The sequence below is a fragment of the Chlorocebus sabaeus genome, chromosome 22 (assembly GCF_047675955.1).
Source record: "Chlorocebus sabaeus isolate Y175 chromosome 22, mChlSab1.0.hap1, whole genome shotgun sequence".
In the NCBI taxonomy this organism is placed as follows: domain Eukaryota; kingdom Metazoa; phylum Chordata; class Mammalia; order Primates; family Cercopithecidae; genus Chlorocebus; species Chlorocebus sabaeus.
In genome coordinates this window covers 43,900,529-43,918,083 of record NC_132925.1, presented here as the reverse complement: position 1 = coordinate 43,918,083, position 17,555 = coordinate 43,900,529, and the positions used below count along the sequence as shown (strand labels likewise).

The 17,555-nt window shown below is 43.9% G+C and overlaps 1 protein-coding gene across 24 annotated transcripts in view; it reads right to left on the bottom strand.

Moving 5' to 3' along the window:
* KALRN (kalirin RhoGEF kinase) overlaps positions 1–17,555 on the bottom strand; it is a 697,103-nt gene that overhangs the window by 462,611 nt on the left and 216,937 nt on the right. For all 24 annotated transcript variants that reach the window (XM_073009790.1, XM_073009791.1, XM_073009792.1 and 21 more), the window contains exon 4: positions 2,798–2,990. In XM_073009790.1, coding sequence (XP_072865891.1) covers positions 2,798–2,990 — 193 coding nt within the window. The remainder of the gene's footprint in view (positions 1–2,797; positions 2,991–17,555) is intronic.

Here is a 17,555-nt window from a genome sequence, read left to right as displayed (position 1 = left end):
ATAAGTGTCTGTTGTTGAACAAGCTTATACTCTCATCTCTGTATCACTTGTCACCCCACTCTGCACTAAGTATTAAATTCACTGTTTTTAAGATACTGCCTTATAAAGATTCCTTTGATTGGGAGGCCCCCAGCTATCTCTCCTATACCTCTTATTTAGGAGACAGAGACAAGCCTGCTCAACTTAGAGAGGTGCCGAGAGATGGGACATGCAGGCCAGCAATGCTGAAGCATAAGTATCAAGACATACTGAAAGGATTCTTTTCAGTCTCTTCAGCTTATACATTTATAGGCTTGTCACCACCTCTGTATAAACAAGCCAAAATATAAAAAGCATTTCCCTACAGGACTCCTACTGTTCCCGAGGGGTGCTGGGAGACTATAATAGGTCACTGTTTTTATACCAAGCCAAATTTCTTGTATTGTTTACACAGAGTGAGAATCGCCTGCATCAAGGGTCAGGTCATTGTGCTCAAATCACAGCCTATTTGACACCACACACAGGCGCTCCTGGCCCCCAGGGCGCAAAAGTCTGGAATGGGAAGCTGCTGAAAGATTAAAAGCAGCTCTGCGTTTTCAACACACACACATTTAAAAGCTCATCCCCTTGTAAATGAGGACTAGAATTCCGAGGAAGGGAACAGTTCAAATTTGGCTGGAACACAGACACTTAAATCATTGATTTAATCTGATGTATTGTCATTTAAAATTCTCAGGGGAAACATATACCCTCTAGAAAATTTAGTTTGAAAACATGTTTTCCCTGATTATGAAAGTAATACATCATCCTTGAAAAAATAAAAATACATGAAGTAAATAAAAACCACCCATTGTCCAGTCACCTAGAATAAACCATCACTAACATCTTCAATCTCAGTTTTCTTTTCCATACATACACTTTAAAAACAAATCTCAGATTATACTATCCATATTGTTTTATCACCTGCATTTTACTAAACAATAAATATTTTAATACTACTTTTTCTAAATATGGTTTTTCATGGCTTCATAGTACTTGGGTTTTTTGTTTGTTTTGTTTTGTTTTTTTGTTTTTGTTTTTGAGGAGTTTCGCTGTGTCACCCAGGCTGGAGTGCCATGGTGCAATCTCAGCTCACTGCAACCTCCGCCTCCCGGGTTCAAGCGATTCTCCTGCCTCGGCCTCCTTGAGTAGCTTGGATTACAGGTGCACACTACCACGCCCGGCTAATTTTGTATTTTTAGTAGAGACGGGGTTTCGCCATGTTGGCCAGGCTGGTCTCGAACTCCTGACATCAAGTGATCCGCCCTCCTCAGCCTTCCAAAGTGCTGGGATTACAGTACAGGCATGAATCACCACACCCAGCCAGTATTTGTGTATTAATGTCACCAACATTAATGGTTAGCAAGGATACAACCTATATATGTGTATGTATATGTACTATCTATGTATAAATATTTATGCACATGTGTATATATACTATTGTATAGGAACATATAAGCTGTGATGAACATTCTTGTAGACATTTCTTGTTTGCAATTTTACCTGGCTTTTTACCTTCTTGTTTGTTGAAATTTTGTATTAAGAATATTTTCTAAGCCTGTAATCCCAGCACTTTGGGAGGCTGAGACGGGTGGATCACGAGGTCAGGAGATCGAGACCATCCTGGCTAACACGGTGAAACCCCCTCTCTACTAAAAAATACAAAAAACTAGTCGGGTGAGGTGGCGGGCACCTATAGTCCCAGCTACTCGGGAGGCTGAGGCAGGAGAATTGCGTAAACCCGGGAGGCGGAGCTTGCAGTAGGCTGAGATCCGGCCACTGCACTCCAGCCTGGGCGACAGAGTGAGACTCCATCTCAAAAAAAAAAAAAAAAAAAAAAAAAAAAAAAAAGAATATTTTCTTAAATTAGGCTGGGCACAGTGGCTCATGCCTGTAATTTCAGCACTTTGGGAGGCTGAGGTGGGCAGATCACCTGAGGTACGGAGTTCGAGACCAGCCAGGTCAACATGGTGAAAACCCATCTCTACTAAAAATACAAAATTTAGCCAGGCATGGTGGCAGGTGCCTGTAATCTCAGCTACTCAGGAGGCTGAGGCAGGAGAATCACTTGAACCCAGGAGGCAGAGGCTGCTGTGAGCTGAGATCATGCCACTGCACTCTAGCCTGGATAACAGAGTAAGACTCTATCTCAAAAAAAAAAAAAAAAAAGAATATTTTCCTCAATTAGTTACTAGATACAGAAATACAGTTAAATAGAAAGAATAAGTTCTAGTATTCAACAGCACAGTAGAGGAACTGTAGTTAACAATCATTTATGATATATTTCAAAAGCTAGAAGAGAAGAATTGTAACGTTTCTAGCACAAAGAAATTATAAATGTTTGAGGTGATGGATATCCCATTTACTCTGATTTGAGCATTACACATTGTATACAGACATCAAAATGTCACATGTACCCAAAAATATGTACAACTATGATACAGCAATAAAAAAAGAATTGCTACATCAATGGATATAAACTCTTCCTAAGGTTTTTGATACAAATTGCAAAGTTGCCTCCAGAAATAGTTGTCCCAATTACACAACCAACAACAGTAAATAAGACCGTCTAATGAAGGTGTGCATCTGGGACAATCTTGTGAGCCTCTTGTTCCTCCCCATACTCTAACTGGTAAGGCCATGGTGGCCAAGGAATCCTGAAATCTCAGCCCTTGAGGTGTCACATACTGTATGGTAGATGGAGAAGAGAAAGTGAGGAATGTGTGGATGGCAGAAGGGGAAGGGAAAGAAGACGCTAAGAGAGAGAAATCTGGCTCACCTCAAAGATGAATTTAGAGCTGCCAAAGTTGGTCTTCTGTTTCTGCCAGAAGTTGTCGGGTTTAATGATGAGGGCCACATGGATCTCAGCTGGAAAGGCTTCCTGCAGCGTTTTGAGGAGGGGCTTGATGAGGTCCCACTTGGAGCCCCGCATGTCGATGATGACAGTGAAGCCACGTTTGCACACGTCCTCACTGTGGGGAGGTCAAAGGTCAGTATGGTCACTCTGGGTAGCTGAGACTTTGGAGTACACAGTCAAAAAGCACCCGGAAACCTGCACTCCCTTTGACCAGAATCACTCTTCCAACTTCATGTCAGGTCTCTTGGCCACCTTCAAACCCAACTCAAACTGTATGCCTCAGAAAAATCCTTTCTACATTTGACCAATGGTCCTGGCATTCTGCCTTCTCCCAGCATTTGGCAAATAACTAGGCCTTCCTTTTGCAAGCTGAGTATCCCTAATCTGAAAATCCAAAATCTGAAGTGCTCCAAAACTTGAAACTTTAAGAGGGTCAACATGATGCTCAAAGGAAATGATCATTGCAGCATTTCAGAGTTTGGATTTTCAGATTAGTGATACTCACCCGGCAAGCAGAATGCAAACATTCCAAAAAAAAAAAAAAATCTGAAGTCCAAAACACTTCTGGTCCCAAGCATTTTGGATGGGAGCTACCCAACCTGTAGTTAACTGCACTTGTTGGGATGTTTACAATTTGGATATTCACAATTGTATTTTATTTTTATTTTAATTTTTGTCTCCCTTTCTTGTTCCTAAAATGAATCATGTTTTCCCCAATGATATTCCAGTTCTCTAAAGACAGAGACCCTGTCGCCTCTTAAATCTGAGATGGAAAGTCCTTGACAGGAGTGTTGTTCTGCCCTGTGCCTACATCAGTGACAGACACTAGTACATCTTACCACTGAGCCCAAACTGGGCCAAAGAATACTTTTTCAAAAAAGGACTCTAGGTTGATTCTGCCAGTTGATGAGAGATGGTACACAAAGTATTAATAACATGACTTTACCACCATTGTATTTAAGATGTACTACTTTTAGCTTATTATTATTTTTCACTTTTTTTAAGAGTCAGGGTCTCGCTATGTGCACCGGCTGGAGTGCAGTGGCTATTCCCAGGCACAATCACAGTGCACTATAGTCTCAAAACTCCTGGTTTCAAATGATCCCTCTGCCTCAGTCTTCCAGGTAGCTGGGACTACAGCCTTGCGCCACCATGCCCAGCTTTGTGGTTTAAAATGTATGTCAACTTAAAAAATCAGGTCGCTGAGTCATGCTGATCACTCAGAAAGAGCCCAGAGTGGAACTGACTGCAACGGAAGATGCAGACCAGTTGTTGCGTGTATTTCCATTGTAAGAGTCACAGTGTGAAATGCATGTATCAGGATGTTAAGGGAGGATGAGGGAGGAGTAACTCTTGAAATCAAGGCAAGATGAAATGACAGTGACCATCCTGAAAACCAAGACATCAGCAGGCTAAATAAATCAAGATGTTGCTACATAAGTTAGTAGCGAAGTTTAAACACTTGAACTTTGACTATAACTCCTGAGAATAGGAAGAAAAAAAATGAAGGTCAGAATAGTTATAACATCTCAGTTTGGAAGACCGTCTATGTTTGAGTAGTTAGGGGTCTTATTTTTTTAAAGCCAATCCGTTTATTTTATACTTCAAAATAGACATTGATTACTTCATATTTTAAAATATAAATACCAGCATGGTATTTCCTTATGGTCTTTCACTTAATTTCCCATTTCCCAGACTGCAGTTGTTTAAACCACTATGTATGTTACATGACCCACATATGTGCCTACCACATATCAGTTGCTCATAGCTGCTGGCAGTAAGGCCACAGAAGGACTCAGGTCACAAAAAGAAATTAAAACCTTTTGGGGGGGCTTTATTCTCAAATTTCAACCAGTGATGAGATTGTTACAGCCTCATTAAGAGACCACAGCTCTTGACTGTGTGCGTGTCTCAAGCACAAGGTAGCTTACTTAGGCGTCCCTGGTACACAGAAAATTCCCCAGGCAAGGGGACTCTCTCCAGCATGAGAGAAAGGATGAGTATTCTCCCCAAATCCTGCATCCCAAAGGAAAGGAGTTGCCTCTTCTTCCCTGACACTCCCCTGACAATGAGTGACCAAAGTTTTCCATAAATAATTTTCTCTATCCTCTTGTCTTAAAGCAATGCGACTTTTTTCCCAAATTACAGGATTTCTTTCCCATTATAAGAGAAACACGTGATAACTACACAAAAGTTAAAGTAGTCAGAGATCCATGCAAGAGATGCTAATGGTAGGACTTTATAACACCCAGGCCTATATCCTTTCTACCTTTTCTGTGCATATCATTTTCATACCGTGTACTGTTCTACTTTTCACTGTAACATAGTTTTTTCTCACGTCTAAAATTTCTTCCAATCTGTTGCACTTAGTGATAGTCCATCTTATGCCTATACCATAACTTATTTGATCATTCTCTTGATTGCTTTACAGAAAGGTATGCCAACTTACAAGTCCACCAGCAGTGTGTGACAGTACCCCCCTCACTCTCTCCTCACCCGCACTGGCCACTGAGTCCACCAGCAGTGTGTGATAGTACCCCCCTTACTCTATCCTCACCCGCACTGGCCACTGAGTCCACCAGCAGTGTGTGACAGTACCCCCCTCACTCTCTCCTCACCCGCACTGGCCACTGAGTCCACCAGCAGTGTGTGACAGTACCCCCCTTACTCTATCCTCACCCGCACTGGCCACTGAGTCCACCAGCAGTGTGTGACAGTACCTCCCTTACTCTATCCTCACCCGCACTGGCCACTGAGTCCACCAGCAGTGTGTGACAGTACCTCCCTTACTCTATCCTCACCCGCACTGGCCACTGAGTCCACCAGCAGTGTGTGACAGTACCCCCCTTACTCTATCCTCACCCGCACTGGCCACTGAGTCCACCAGCAGTGTGTGACAGTACCTCCCTTACTCTATCCTCATCCGCACTGGTCACTGAGTCCACCAGCAGTGTGTGACAGTACCCCCCTTACTCTATCCTCACCCGCACTGGCCACTGAATTTTTAAAACCTTTGTCTGTTTTATTAAAAATACATTGTATTATATTTAAATGTGCATTTATTTGATTACTAGTTATTGCTTTTTGGCCTGTGACTATTTCTTCTGTGAATTACCTGATCAGCTCTTTTATCCATCTTTCTATTAGGGATTAGAGGCTTTCTTTGGGATTTAGGGGTTTTATCACCGAACATCGTTTAGTGTAGCTTGACTTATATTTGTTGCATGCCCACCTATGTCAGGTTCAGCAACATTAACTGTGGGTCTTGCCTTTCCTTAGAGACAATTGTCTTCCTTATTTTCCTGCTCCTCAGACTCCATCTCTGTTGCCATAATTATGCTGACCTGAGAATTCTTTGTTCCTAACAACAAATATTCTGTGTTGCTACCGAGAGCTGGAGGTCAACAATCCCTGCATCTAAAGCTGGTGGTCAGTAGCAGGTTATGCCCTGTTAACTAATCATTTCTGACAACTAAGAGTAGAAATTAGGTCCTAATATTCTATAGGAGGTTCTCAATAACTCAGGAGATGGAGAAAGAGGCCCAGGAGCTGAGGGCTGTGACCTAATCTAATTGGCATCTTTCTGTGAAAAACAGGCTAATCTTCCAAGGTGCTTTGTGTGTTTGGTTTCAAGTAAGGGGCATAGCTGGGAAAGGGGAAACAACTATTTTACTGCGTGCTCATTCTATGCTGGGGCTATAGTTCAGTATTTGCCATACATCATTTCATTATATCCTAATAATAACTTCATAAACTAGGTATGGTTATCTCCATGTGAGAGAAGATGAAATTGAGGCATAAAATTTGCCTAACATCACATAACTAGTAAGTGGCTAAGCAAAAATTCAAAATGAGGACTGTTGACTTGAAAACCCAAGCTCAGTCTGGGCACGGTGGCTCATGCATATAATCCCAGCACTTTGGGAGGCTGAGGCAGGCAGATCACTTGAGGTCAGGAGTTCAAGACCAGCCTGGCCAACGTAGTAGAACTCTGTCTCTACTCAAAACAACAACAACAACAACAAAAAAAGAAAAACCAAGCTCAGGTCACTATATCATACTATACCCCACCACACTGACACTATGTATGGGTGTTTTTGTTTGGGGACAGGAATTGGGGGCTGGAGATGAGGGGATTAAGTTAGGGGACTCAGAGGAGATGGGATAAATTAGGGCAAGGAGTCTAAGTGAGTGATCTCCCTTCTGCAGTCTGTGCAAAACCACAAAGTCAAAGAAGCAAAAGAGTGTGGCATATTGAGAAAGTTCAAGCAATTAACTCTGGTTCAGGCCTTTGAACGCAAGAGAGTGCAGCTCTGAGTGCCTTGGAGAGTCCCATTCGGGGCTCTGTCCCTCTTTTTGCACACACCCCGCTCCACCCCGGGAGCCAAGATGACTCACCCACACAGAGTCTGCGCTGCACATCCATCTTCCCCTTGTAGGTCAAGCTCCTAGTATCTGAAACCCTAACACTCTCTGCCCAAAGGGCCCTTAGTCTACTTCCTAGGCCCATGGGTATCTCTTTCCAGGGTCCAATTCCCAAGGGCAAGTAACACCACCATTATGTGTACCCCTAGGCCCAAGGGGTGACAAAGGGCTGCTATTTGAAAGGATGTGGCTAGAATATAAATGTGGGAGCTGGGGTGTTCACTTGCATGCATGAGGCGCCCCTGCCATGTAGGGCTGAGCTGGGGAGTGGAGAGAGAAGGCAGGCAGAGCATGAGTGGGGGCTGGTCTACTGTGCTGCCACATTTGGGCCTGGGAGCTCAAAGGAGTCCAACAAATCTAAATTTAAATTTGGCCTTCTAGGTTGCTGTGAAGATATATTTGTCAAGGTAGAAGGACAGAACATGTTTTATTTAACAGTTTGTTAGCTTGCTACATTAATTTTAAATATTCAGACAAAGGGTATGTGAGCTTCCATTTGTACTCTTGCCTTAGGCACCACAATGTTAGAATCAGGCCTTGCAAGAGAAGAGACTGGAGAGGATGCAGGCTTCAAATCAGAATGCACTTCGTATGCCAAGGCTGGAGCAGTGAATTTGTCCTAAAGGCAACAAGGAACTACTGAAGGGTAAGATTCAGAGAAGGAACGTGATCAGGTGATTTGGATTGATTACCCTCCAGCTGTGCAGAAGGGTAAATTGGGGTCAGCCCAAAGGAGTGTGTTAGATGAAGGGTCCTTGCTAAAATGACTCTTCATGGAAGTCTTCCATGGACCACCCTATTTCAACCTGTAACTGTCACCTAATACTCCTTATACCCCTTCTCTTTATTTTTCTCCTTAGCACTTATTACCATCTGGATAATAGGCTTCATTTATTTACTGTCCACCTTCCCTCACTGGAAAGTAACCTCAGTAAGGGCAGGGAGTTTTTATTCATTTCACTGTTGAATGTTCAGTGCCTACTACAGTGCCTGGTGCAAACAAGGAAGGGGAGGCAGTAGTTAAGGGTATGAAAACTAGAACCAGCTTCCTAGGCCTGAATCCTGGCCCCATCATTTACTTATTGTGGAACCCCTCTGTGCCTCAGTTCCCGCAATGTAAAATGTGAATAATAATTACAGGGTTGTCTTAAAGGTTAATAGACATAAATCACTTAGGATGGTGCCAGACACAGACTGTTCTATGTAAGTCTAAGCTGCCATAGGAGATGTCACTGGTGTCCACCTAGGATCCCTTTACTAACTACTATGCCTGTTCTCCAGTTCCAAGAGTGTTGGAGCTATCAGCTGATGCCTGTAACCATCTCTGAATGCTTGCTTTAGCTGATGGCTATGCTTCTCCAAGAGAAACCTGGGCAGTTATATCCCCACACCGGGGCTGGCGAGTGCCTCTCTGGTGGAGGTGTGTCAGAGCCTAGCTCCTTTACCTCATTGCAGAGTAACCCTGAAGTGTGATGTATTTTCACCGCCTCCCCAGTCTCCCCAGAAGGCTCCAGCTAGACTTCACCCGAAGTCTTCACATATCCTTAGTTGGTTTTTCCCCTTTCCTTACTCTGCTTCTTTCTTCCAAGTTTTTCCTGAATAGCAGACCCTAATAAATCATTTGAATCCAAATTCCTTCATATTAAACACAGCCTAAGACAGTCATTTTTATTACAGTTATGAGTAATAATGTAAATATAAATTGTATACTGTTGGCCCTCCATATCTGTGGGTTCCACATCCGTATACTCAACCAACCTTGATGGAAAATATGTACAGTCACCTCTCTGAATCAGCGGGTCTCAAACTTTGGTTGGTTGAATCTGCCAGTGTGAAACCAGCAGATTTAGAGGGTCGATTGTATATTTCATACATATATGAAATTCTGAAGGCAATTTGATATATGGTCTAGAAGTTAAAAGAGAAACCAGATGTGGAAATGTTTATTTAGGAGTCACACAGTGCCTGGCACATAGTAGGTGTTCAATAACATTTGCTGAATGAATAGATTCCTGAATAGGTGGTAGCTGATGTGCACTCAAGTGGGTGAGATCCCCCAACAAAACTGAGGAAGAAGAAAAGAACCACCTTCTGGGTCAAGGATAGGATTGGCAGGAATATCAGTGTTTAAGAGATGGGAGAAGGAAGTAGATGACCCTGAGGAAAAAATGAAGAGAGGTTAGAGAGAACCAGGAGAGGAATGACATCAAAGAAATAAGGGAGGAGAGGATTGCAAGGAGGAACAACAGTGTCAAATGCTGCAGAGAATGGTCATTCACTGAGAGCAGAACTATTGTATTTAGCAACTAGGAGGCCACGGTCCCAAGAGTCAGGGAAATTTCAGTGAGGTGCTGGGGCCAGAATTAATGCTGGAGTAAGGAAGCAGTCTTGCTGGTTAATCTCTGTAATGATTAGCAGGAAGTGCCACAGACATCAGAGGCTGCTTGTGGTGCACTTCCACCCCCTGACTCTGTCTCCCTGACCCCAGCAGTGGTCAGAGTCTGCATGGTGCTCTCTGGCCAACCCAACTCCCGCAGCTGCTCCCCAGCCTGCCCTCTTCCCCAAGCCTCCAGACTCCCAGACCTCTTCTCTCATTCACTGTGCTCAAATGACAGCAGTTTCAGCAGACCTGTTTGCAGCGGAACGTAACTAACAGGTAGCCTGCTTTCTCCCTTTAGGTGATTTACCTCTTAAAAGATATTTATTAGCCCAGATCAAACTTTCAAGGGTAGAAGTTTGCATTGTGTATGGTGAGGATGGGGGCATAGGAGGGTGGAGTTTGGAGCAGCAGACTTTTATATACTTATTTTTTATTTAAAAATATTTTTTAAAGCAGACTTTTAAATCCCCTCAGGAGGGGAAAGAACAGTAGGTGACCCCCTTCCTGTTCCCACACCTGCTACTTGAGAGGGAGAAGGCAGTCATTGCCCTGTCTCCCCTGTGCCCACCCTGCCCTATAGTTTCCCATCTGGGGCATGGGTCCCCTGAGGCCCCCTTGGCCAGGTTCTCACCCTTTGTGATAAATTACAATCCCTTCAAACTGAGCTGTGTTCTGTTTCATAGACTCCAGGGCTCTTGGGCCCAGAAGTCATAAATGTATACTGAATGACTGGATGATTGATCAGCTGTTTCTTGTACTCAGTTCTAGACCATTTACTCTTTTGTTCATTAAATGTCACTGGGGCTGTTTTCACTCAGTAAGCCTGTGCTATCTCAGAAAAGCACTTTTGCCACTTTATGCCAATGCTTCTCAAACTTTAGTGACTTTCCTTATCACCTAGGACACTTGTTTAAAAATGCTGATTTGGGGGAAGCCTTCCAGATATTCTGATGAATGTTGGTCTGGGATAAAGCTCAGGATTCTCCCCATAGTGATCCAAGGACAACAGTTAGGCACTCTTAGGTGTGGTTTTTGAGAGTTTAATGATAAAAACTCGCTTTGTCTAAATCAGATATTATGATATGCATTTAATAAACAGTAGGTAACACACAAATATATCAGAGCAACAATGAAATAAGTCAGAACAACATTTGCAAGGTGAACAACAGCTACACCATACAGAAGCCTGCTGAAAATGTTAGTTTCTCTCTCCATGCCCTCAGGCATGGAGTCATTTATTGCAAGAATAGGCTTGGAAGGATTTCTGCTATTGGTGTAAATGTCTGGTTCTTTTTGCAAACACTGGGCTCCTCCTCTTGGCCTAATGAGGCTTTCCCTGAAGAGCTTGGCAGTTTCCGTTCCCAGTTGCTCCCTGTGCTCAACACCTGCTGAAGATTTCCTTTCCCTGGCTCCCCTCTCTAAGTTGCCATGAAATCACTGCAAGGTTTCTGCTTCTTGTCATACACCTGACCTAGCAGCCACATCTCAAACCTCTGGGCAAGGCCTGGGTGTCTCTCTAGGTGCATGTTAGGTCCTGCCCACATCTGATGCCCACAGAGTCATCTCCTGACCCACTTGGCTGGCTCCAGGTCTGATGAATCCAGGTGTAGAGGGCCTCTGTGGGTGGGTGGGTGGGTGTGTGAGGAACAAATGAATAGGCATGTCACAACTGACCATTTTCACTTATGGTAGCCTAGCAGAGATCACAATTTAGCAGCCCACTATTGAAGCCAATCCCCAAAAGTGGTTTTATTAGGCACAGTTGTTGTTTGTAAAGTTTTTACACATCTTTGGAGAAGGTTTAAAACCACTCTTCAAGCCACTCCCAGCTTATTTACAAACTTATACAACCAGTTTGTTGGCCTTTGAATTTGCCTTCTCTGTCTTGGTTGCTACTGTTATCCCAGCCCTGTTTCACACTTTAGGAGACTCAATTACCTCCACTTGAGGGGCAGGGGGCAATTAGGGTACCAGTGCCTCAAGCCACAGATCTCTCTGGACCCAGAGAGCAGGGCTGGGCACCTGTCAATGACAACCCCAGGCCAAGCTTTGCCCTACATTACAGTCTGGCCTTAGGGAGAAAAATACCACTTTCTCCCATCTTGTCTTCCAATCTCTTCTCCCTGGACTTCTTTCCAGGTCCCTGCCTGAGCAAATCCCAGAATGTCTCTCTGGATTCTCTCCTGGCCGCATGAGTGAACCACCCTGCATACAGCCCATTATCATCTGACCACAGGGTTGAATTCAAATGCTACCTTCTATTCTTTCCTGATCTTTCTTCTATCTTATTGCCTGATCTTCCTCTGTCAGAGCAATCTCCTCCTCGCTAAAACAGATAACATATTTTCCATGCCTCTCTTAATGCATTTATTAGTTTCGATTTTATATTCAATTTTCCCTCTCATGCCTCTATGTCTTTGTGCTTGCCCACGCCAACCCTATCTGCTTGGATAATTTCTACTCACATTTTTACATTCACAAGCCTCACAAGCCTCTTCTTCCAAGAAGTCTTCTCTTACAGATACATGCCCTCCCCACCCTGCTCCATCCCCATTGGGATAAGGGGACCTTCCTATGTATTGCCATGACCCTGTGCTTTCCCACATGGCAACTGTCATGGCTACTGCAGGGTATCTACAGCCAGGCTCTGGTTGACCAATTTCTGTAGCCTTACAGAGATTCATATGGCTTCAAAAGGAGAACCTCATTATGAAGGTGCTTCATAAATAATATAGTGTCACATAAATGTACAATATTATCTATTAGTTCATTAATTTATTCATCCAACATACATTTATTGAGCATTTACTTTGTGGCTGGCCCAGTACTAGGCACCAGGGATATATAAATGTGGACAAGACAGAAACATGAAAGTTTCATTCTAGAAGGAGAGGTGGACACAAGATAATGCTAGATAAAGAGAAGAAATGCAAGTTATGATAAGTCTTAAGAACATCTCAGGACAGCCCACATGAGGAGCAAAGACTGAAACCACAAGAAATAATTCGTTAAGGGAACACTAAAAAAATACTAGAGGCTGGGCACGGTGGCTCATGCCTTTAATCCCAGCACTTGGTGAGGCTGAGATGGGCAGATCACTTGAGGTCAGGAGTTCAAGACCAGCCTGGTCAACATAGTGAAACCCTGTCTCTACTAAAAATACAAAATTAGCTGGGTGTGGTGGCAGGCACCTGTAATCCCTAGGTAGGCTGAGGCAGGAGAGTCGCTTGAACTTGGGAGGCAAGGTTGCAGTGAGCCGAGATGGCACCACTGTACTCCAGCCTGGGCGACAAGAACAAAACTCCATCTCAAAAATAAAATAAAATAAAATAAAATAAAACATAACATAACATAACATAACATAAAATAAAATAAAATAAAATAAAATAAAATAAAATAAAATAAAATAAAATAAAATACTTCAGACAGAGGGAATAGCCTGTGCAAAGGCCCTGAGGAGTCAAAGAGCCTGGATGCTGGCTGCTCCTCCACCGCAGCCAGGGAGGAGGCAGAAATCATGAACTTCAGTAAGGAAGCAGGAGACCAGCAGCCACATCTGGGCTAGCCCTCTAAATCGTGAGGACCTCAAATCCTCTAGCCGAATACACATATACAATGAGAGCCAAACTACTGAAATTTGGGGCAACTTTTTTTGGTAAAAATGAGACATATTCATATATTAGTGGTAAAAGCTAACTTACTGAACACATGAGGCTCTATGTTAACATTTGTATACAGTATCTTATTAATTCCTCACATGAAACTCATAAGAAGCTGCTATTTATTATCCTGCCCTATTGTTAAGAAAACTGAGCCTCAGAGAAGTTACTTACAGTCACCAGGAAGGGGTAAAATCAGGATTTGAATCTCGGTTTGTTTGACTCCAGTATCTGTGCATAAAACTACCATGCTTTCTTGCCTCACAGATGCATAGAACACTTGATCTTGAAGAAACATTCATGTTTCTTCTTGCTAGCTCCTCCTGTTAGAACTGAGGGTAGCAAGTTTCAGAGCTGGGAAGTGACTTGCTCTAGGTCACACAGTCTGCTGGATATCTTAGCCATTTGGACCAGGCATCTAGTTGTCAACTGCCTTACTCCAGGTCTTTTATAAAACCATGAGAACTCTGGAAGTGACAGGAAGAAAAATTCTCCCTTGAAGAGGCAAACGTCAAATAATCTGGCTTGGAGGCCCAGGGTATCCTGTGTGAGTACTAAAACCCCTAACTCAGGAATAAGGACCATCCTCCTCACGGTTTCCACTGTGCTCTGGCAGCAGGGAAATGCCCTGACCCTGTTTGCCCCCACTCATGTGTTATCACCTGAGATCTACCCCATTTCTATGAATGTCTGGCAGATTCCCACTTAAAACAGCTGCTGGAATAAAGATCACATTGATCCATTCTGATGGCAGGTGGTGAAGCAGAGACCCACATGTTGTGGGTCTCCAGCAGGCCAGCCGGGGAGATGAGGATTTCTGTTTACCTCCTTAGTGTGTGCTGCTGGGGGCCGGTTCCATTGGCCTGGGTGTGTGTTTCAGGATATCAGCAGTGTGAAGATGTTAGAATCCTGGTGTGAGGACAAGGAATCCCTAGTGCTTGGGTTGTGATGGAGCACAATTAACCTTCAAATAAGACCTATTCACTAGGATGTCCAGGGAAGGTGACAAATTGAACATGGGTAGAGAGCTAGCCTGGTCACTGAGGAGTGGCTGACAGAGAAGAAGGACAAGGCAAGCTAAGAGTTCCTCATTTAATGAGGGTGGCACTGGCCCTGCCATAGCATGTCTTTGGTCCTTCAGGGCTGACAGTGCAGGACGACTTGGAGGAATGATAAAGAGGAGTCTTATCCAGGATGCCTGGGCAGCCTTTAGTACCTGCAGACCATTCACCATGACAGACAGAAACCAGAAAAGGGAGGAAGAAAAGGTAGCTCCAAATAAGTATCCACTTCACACTTTCTCCCAGAACTGTGCTGCACCCATGTCTACCCTAAATCATTACATAAACTGAGTTCTTCCGAATTTGAGGAGAAAGAAAGGTTCCTGGAGTTCCGTAGAGAAAATGATTCTCCTGACCCATTTGTGCTGGAATTCTCAAGCCATTCAGACATGTAGAGAGTCTCTGGCTGTGGGATCTAGACTTTGTTCAAACTTTTGCCCGTTACTCGATCTGTGTTAAGCTGCTTTCTGCTCCTCAGGGCTATTCTAACTGCCTCAGCACTTCTGCTGACTGCCCCAAGCCACAACCACTTTCTGAAACACCAGAAATCAGCAGGTGTTAAAGAAAAGTGTTAAAGACACATTAGCACCTACTTTAAGTTCTCTAATTGGTATAATCAGAAGTAGTAAAAATAATATTTGAGGAAACAGTGTCTTATAGAGAATGAGCAGCTCTCTGGGAATGGGTTTTTAATGAATGTTTGTTCCCACAGACAGTTCTCAAACTGGTCCTTTACAATGGGGAGGCCTCCTGGATGGCTGGGTATCCAGAGGGCAGGAGAGAGGTGGTGGGGCTCCCTGTGCTGGTCATGCACTCTCTCTGCTGGGTTATGGGTGACTGTTCTCCACCAGCTGGCTTTCTGTCAAGCTGTAATCCAACTGCCAAAAGACCGCCTCAGGATCTACATTAATTCATCCAGAGGTTTTTGTTGTTGTTTGTACTGGAAGTCACCCTCTGGCCTCTCTCCCAGGTTATTATTCCAAAGAGTTAGTGTCTTTTCTACCCATTTAACAACACATCTTTTGCCTCTGCACATCTGATTTGTGATGCCAGGGCTGGTGGGGGCAGTGGGGTGGTGCAAAGGCAGTATCTTATCCGAAATCTAAGTTTCAATTCCTCCTCTATAAAGTGGTTTGACTCAGTGTCTGTGCATAAAACGACCATGCTATCTTGCCTCACAGATGCACAGAACACTTGATCTTGAGGAAACATTCATGCTTATTCTGCTAGCTCCTCCTGTTAGAGCAGAGGGTAGCAAGTTTCAGAGGCGGGAAGTGACTTGCTTTAGGTCACACAGTCAGCTGGATATCTTAGCCATTTGGACCAGGCATCTAATTGCCAATTGCCTTACTCCAGGTCTACAAAGTGAGGAGATTATGATTAACTGGTCTGGGGCTGGACTCCATCATTTTTAAAAGTTCCCCCTGGTGATTCTAATGTGCAGCCATGGTTAAGTACCATGAAGGTGAAGTTGTAGAGATTTGTTTGCCTATTTCTAGTTCTAGGAACTACTCCTTGTCAGTTCCTCACCCTCAAGTGTGCCAGAAGCAAACCCAACTCTTGCCCATCAGAGTCCCAGGGAAACCCTAACTGGAGACCAGATGAGGAAGGTTGACAGTTTCCACCTTTTTAAAGTCTGCTACCTAATTCTACACAAATAACACTATTAAAAAACAAACTAAAACAAAAACAAAAAGACCTCTCACTGCAAACACCTGGAACAGGGATGTGGCAGTTTCTCTTTTTCTCTTCCAGGCAGGGCACGGTAAAGTATTCAAAAGCACTGACTCAGGTCTCAAAGTCACACCCAACATTCGCAGGTATAGCTATAAAGTGACAGGTCCAGAGGCCTAAAATCACTCAGCAGGATCTCTGCATCCACATCCCAACTTGTCTTCAATGCTGCCTTTAAACAAAATATTCTAAAAATCAAGTCTTCTCATACAGAACAAAGACAGTGGCTCACGCCTATAATCCCAGCACTTTGGAAGGCTAAGACAGGTGAATTGCTTGAACTCAGGAGTTGGAGACCAGCCTGGGCAAGATGGCGGAACTGTGTCTTTACAAAAAAATACCAAAATTAGCCAGGCAAGGTGGCTCATGCCTGTAGTTCCAGCTACTACGGAGGCTGAGGTGGGAGGATAGCTTGAGCCCAGAAGGTTGAGGTTGCAGTAAGCCAAATTGCACTACTGCACTCCAGCCTGGGCAACAGAGCCAGACCCTGTCTCAAAAAAAAAAAAAAAAAAAAAAAAGGCAATGACTTGCCATGCCATGCTGCAAATAGTCAAAAGAGCATGCCACAGCTGAAGGGAGCTCCCAAAGAGAGCTCCAGGAATGGTGGGGGTGACAGCAGTATCGGGCAAATGCACGCAGTCTTCCAAAGGATATACACCTTGAAAGGACCAGCATGAGGCAGCTGCACAAACCCTGATGTGTTTGTCAATCAGTAAGGTCATTTTACAGCCTTACAGGCTCTGAAACACAACTCCTGTTCACCAAAGGAAGAGACCCACTTTCTGAATCAGAGTGGCTTGGGGGCACAGCGTTTGTTTGGAAGGAGCTACTCTTAGCCAAGAGAAGACATGAAAACTGTGAAAGCACAAGAATCATTGCTCCTAGAAGTCTGGTCTAGCTGGCTAGGGAGAGAAGGTGGCAAAGGGGTGGGTTCAGATGGGAGTGGGATGGAAATTGACATCCATTTCAGGACAGCAGCTTCCTGCCCTATTTCCTACCCTCCCTCACAGAGCTGTTCATCCCTTCCTTCTGGGTCATTCAGAACATGTAGCAGAAATGAAATGGAAACCAGAGCACTACAGGGAAAGAAAGAACTGGAAACCAAAACCCACACAGCCCTCCCATTTTCCGCAGCCCTCCTCAGACAAACCCCAGGGTCACTCTACTCTGGCCTTCTCTACCCTCTCCTTCTTCCCCGCCCTCCACTCCCCCATAGTCAGGCTATATGAAAAACAATTCATCTTTTAACTTTTTAAAAAATATATCATTATGATCATAGCACATATATCCGTGAGCAACAAAGACTGTGACCTGTCTAAGCACAGTGCCTCAGCCACCCCACCATAAGACCCAGGGAGCCTTTCTAAAATGCGGAGTAAGAGAATAGAGCTGAGGGGACTCAAGAGAAATGGCAACAATGC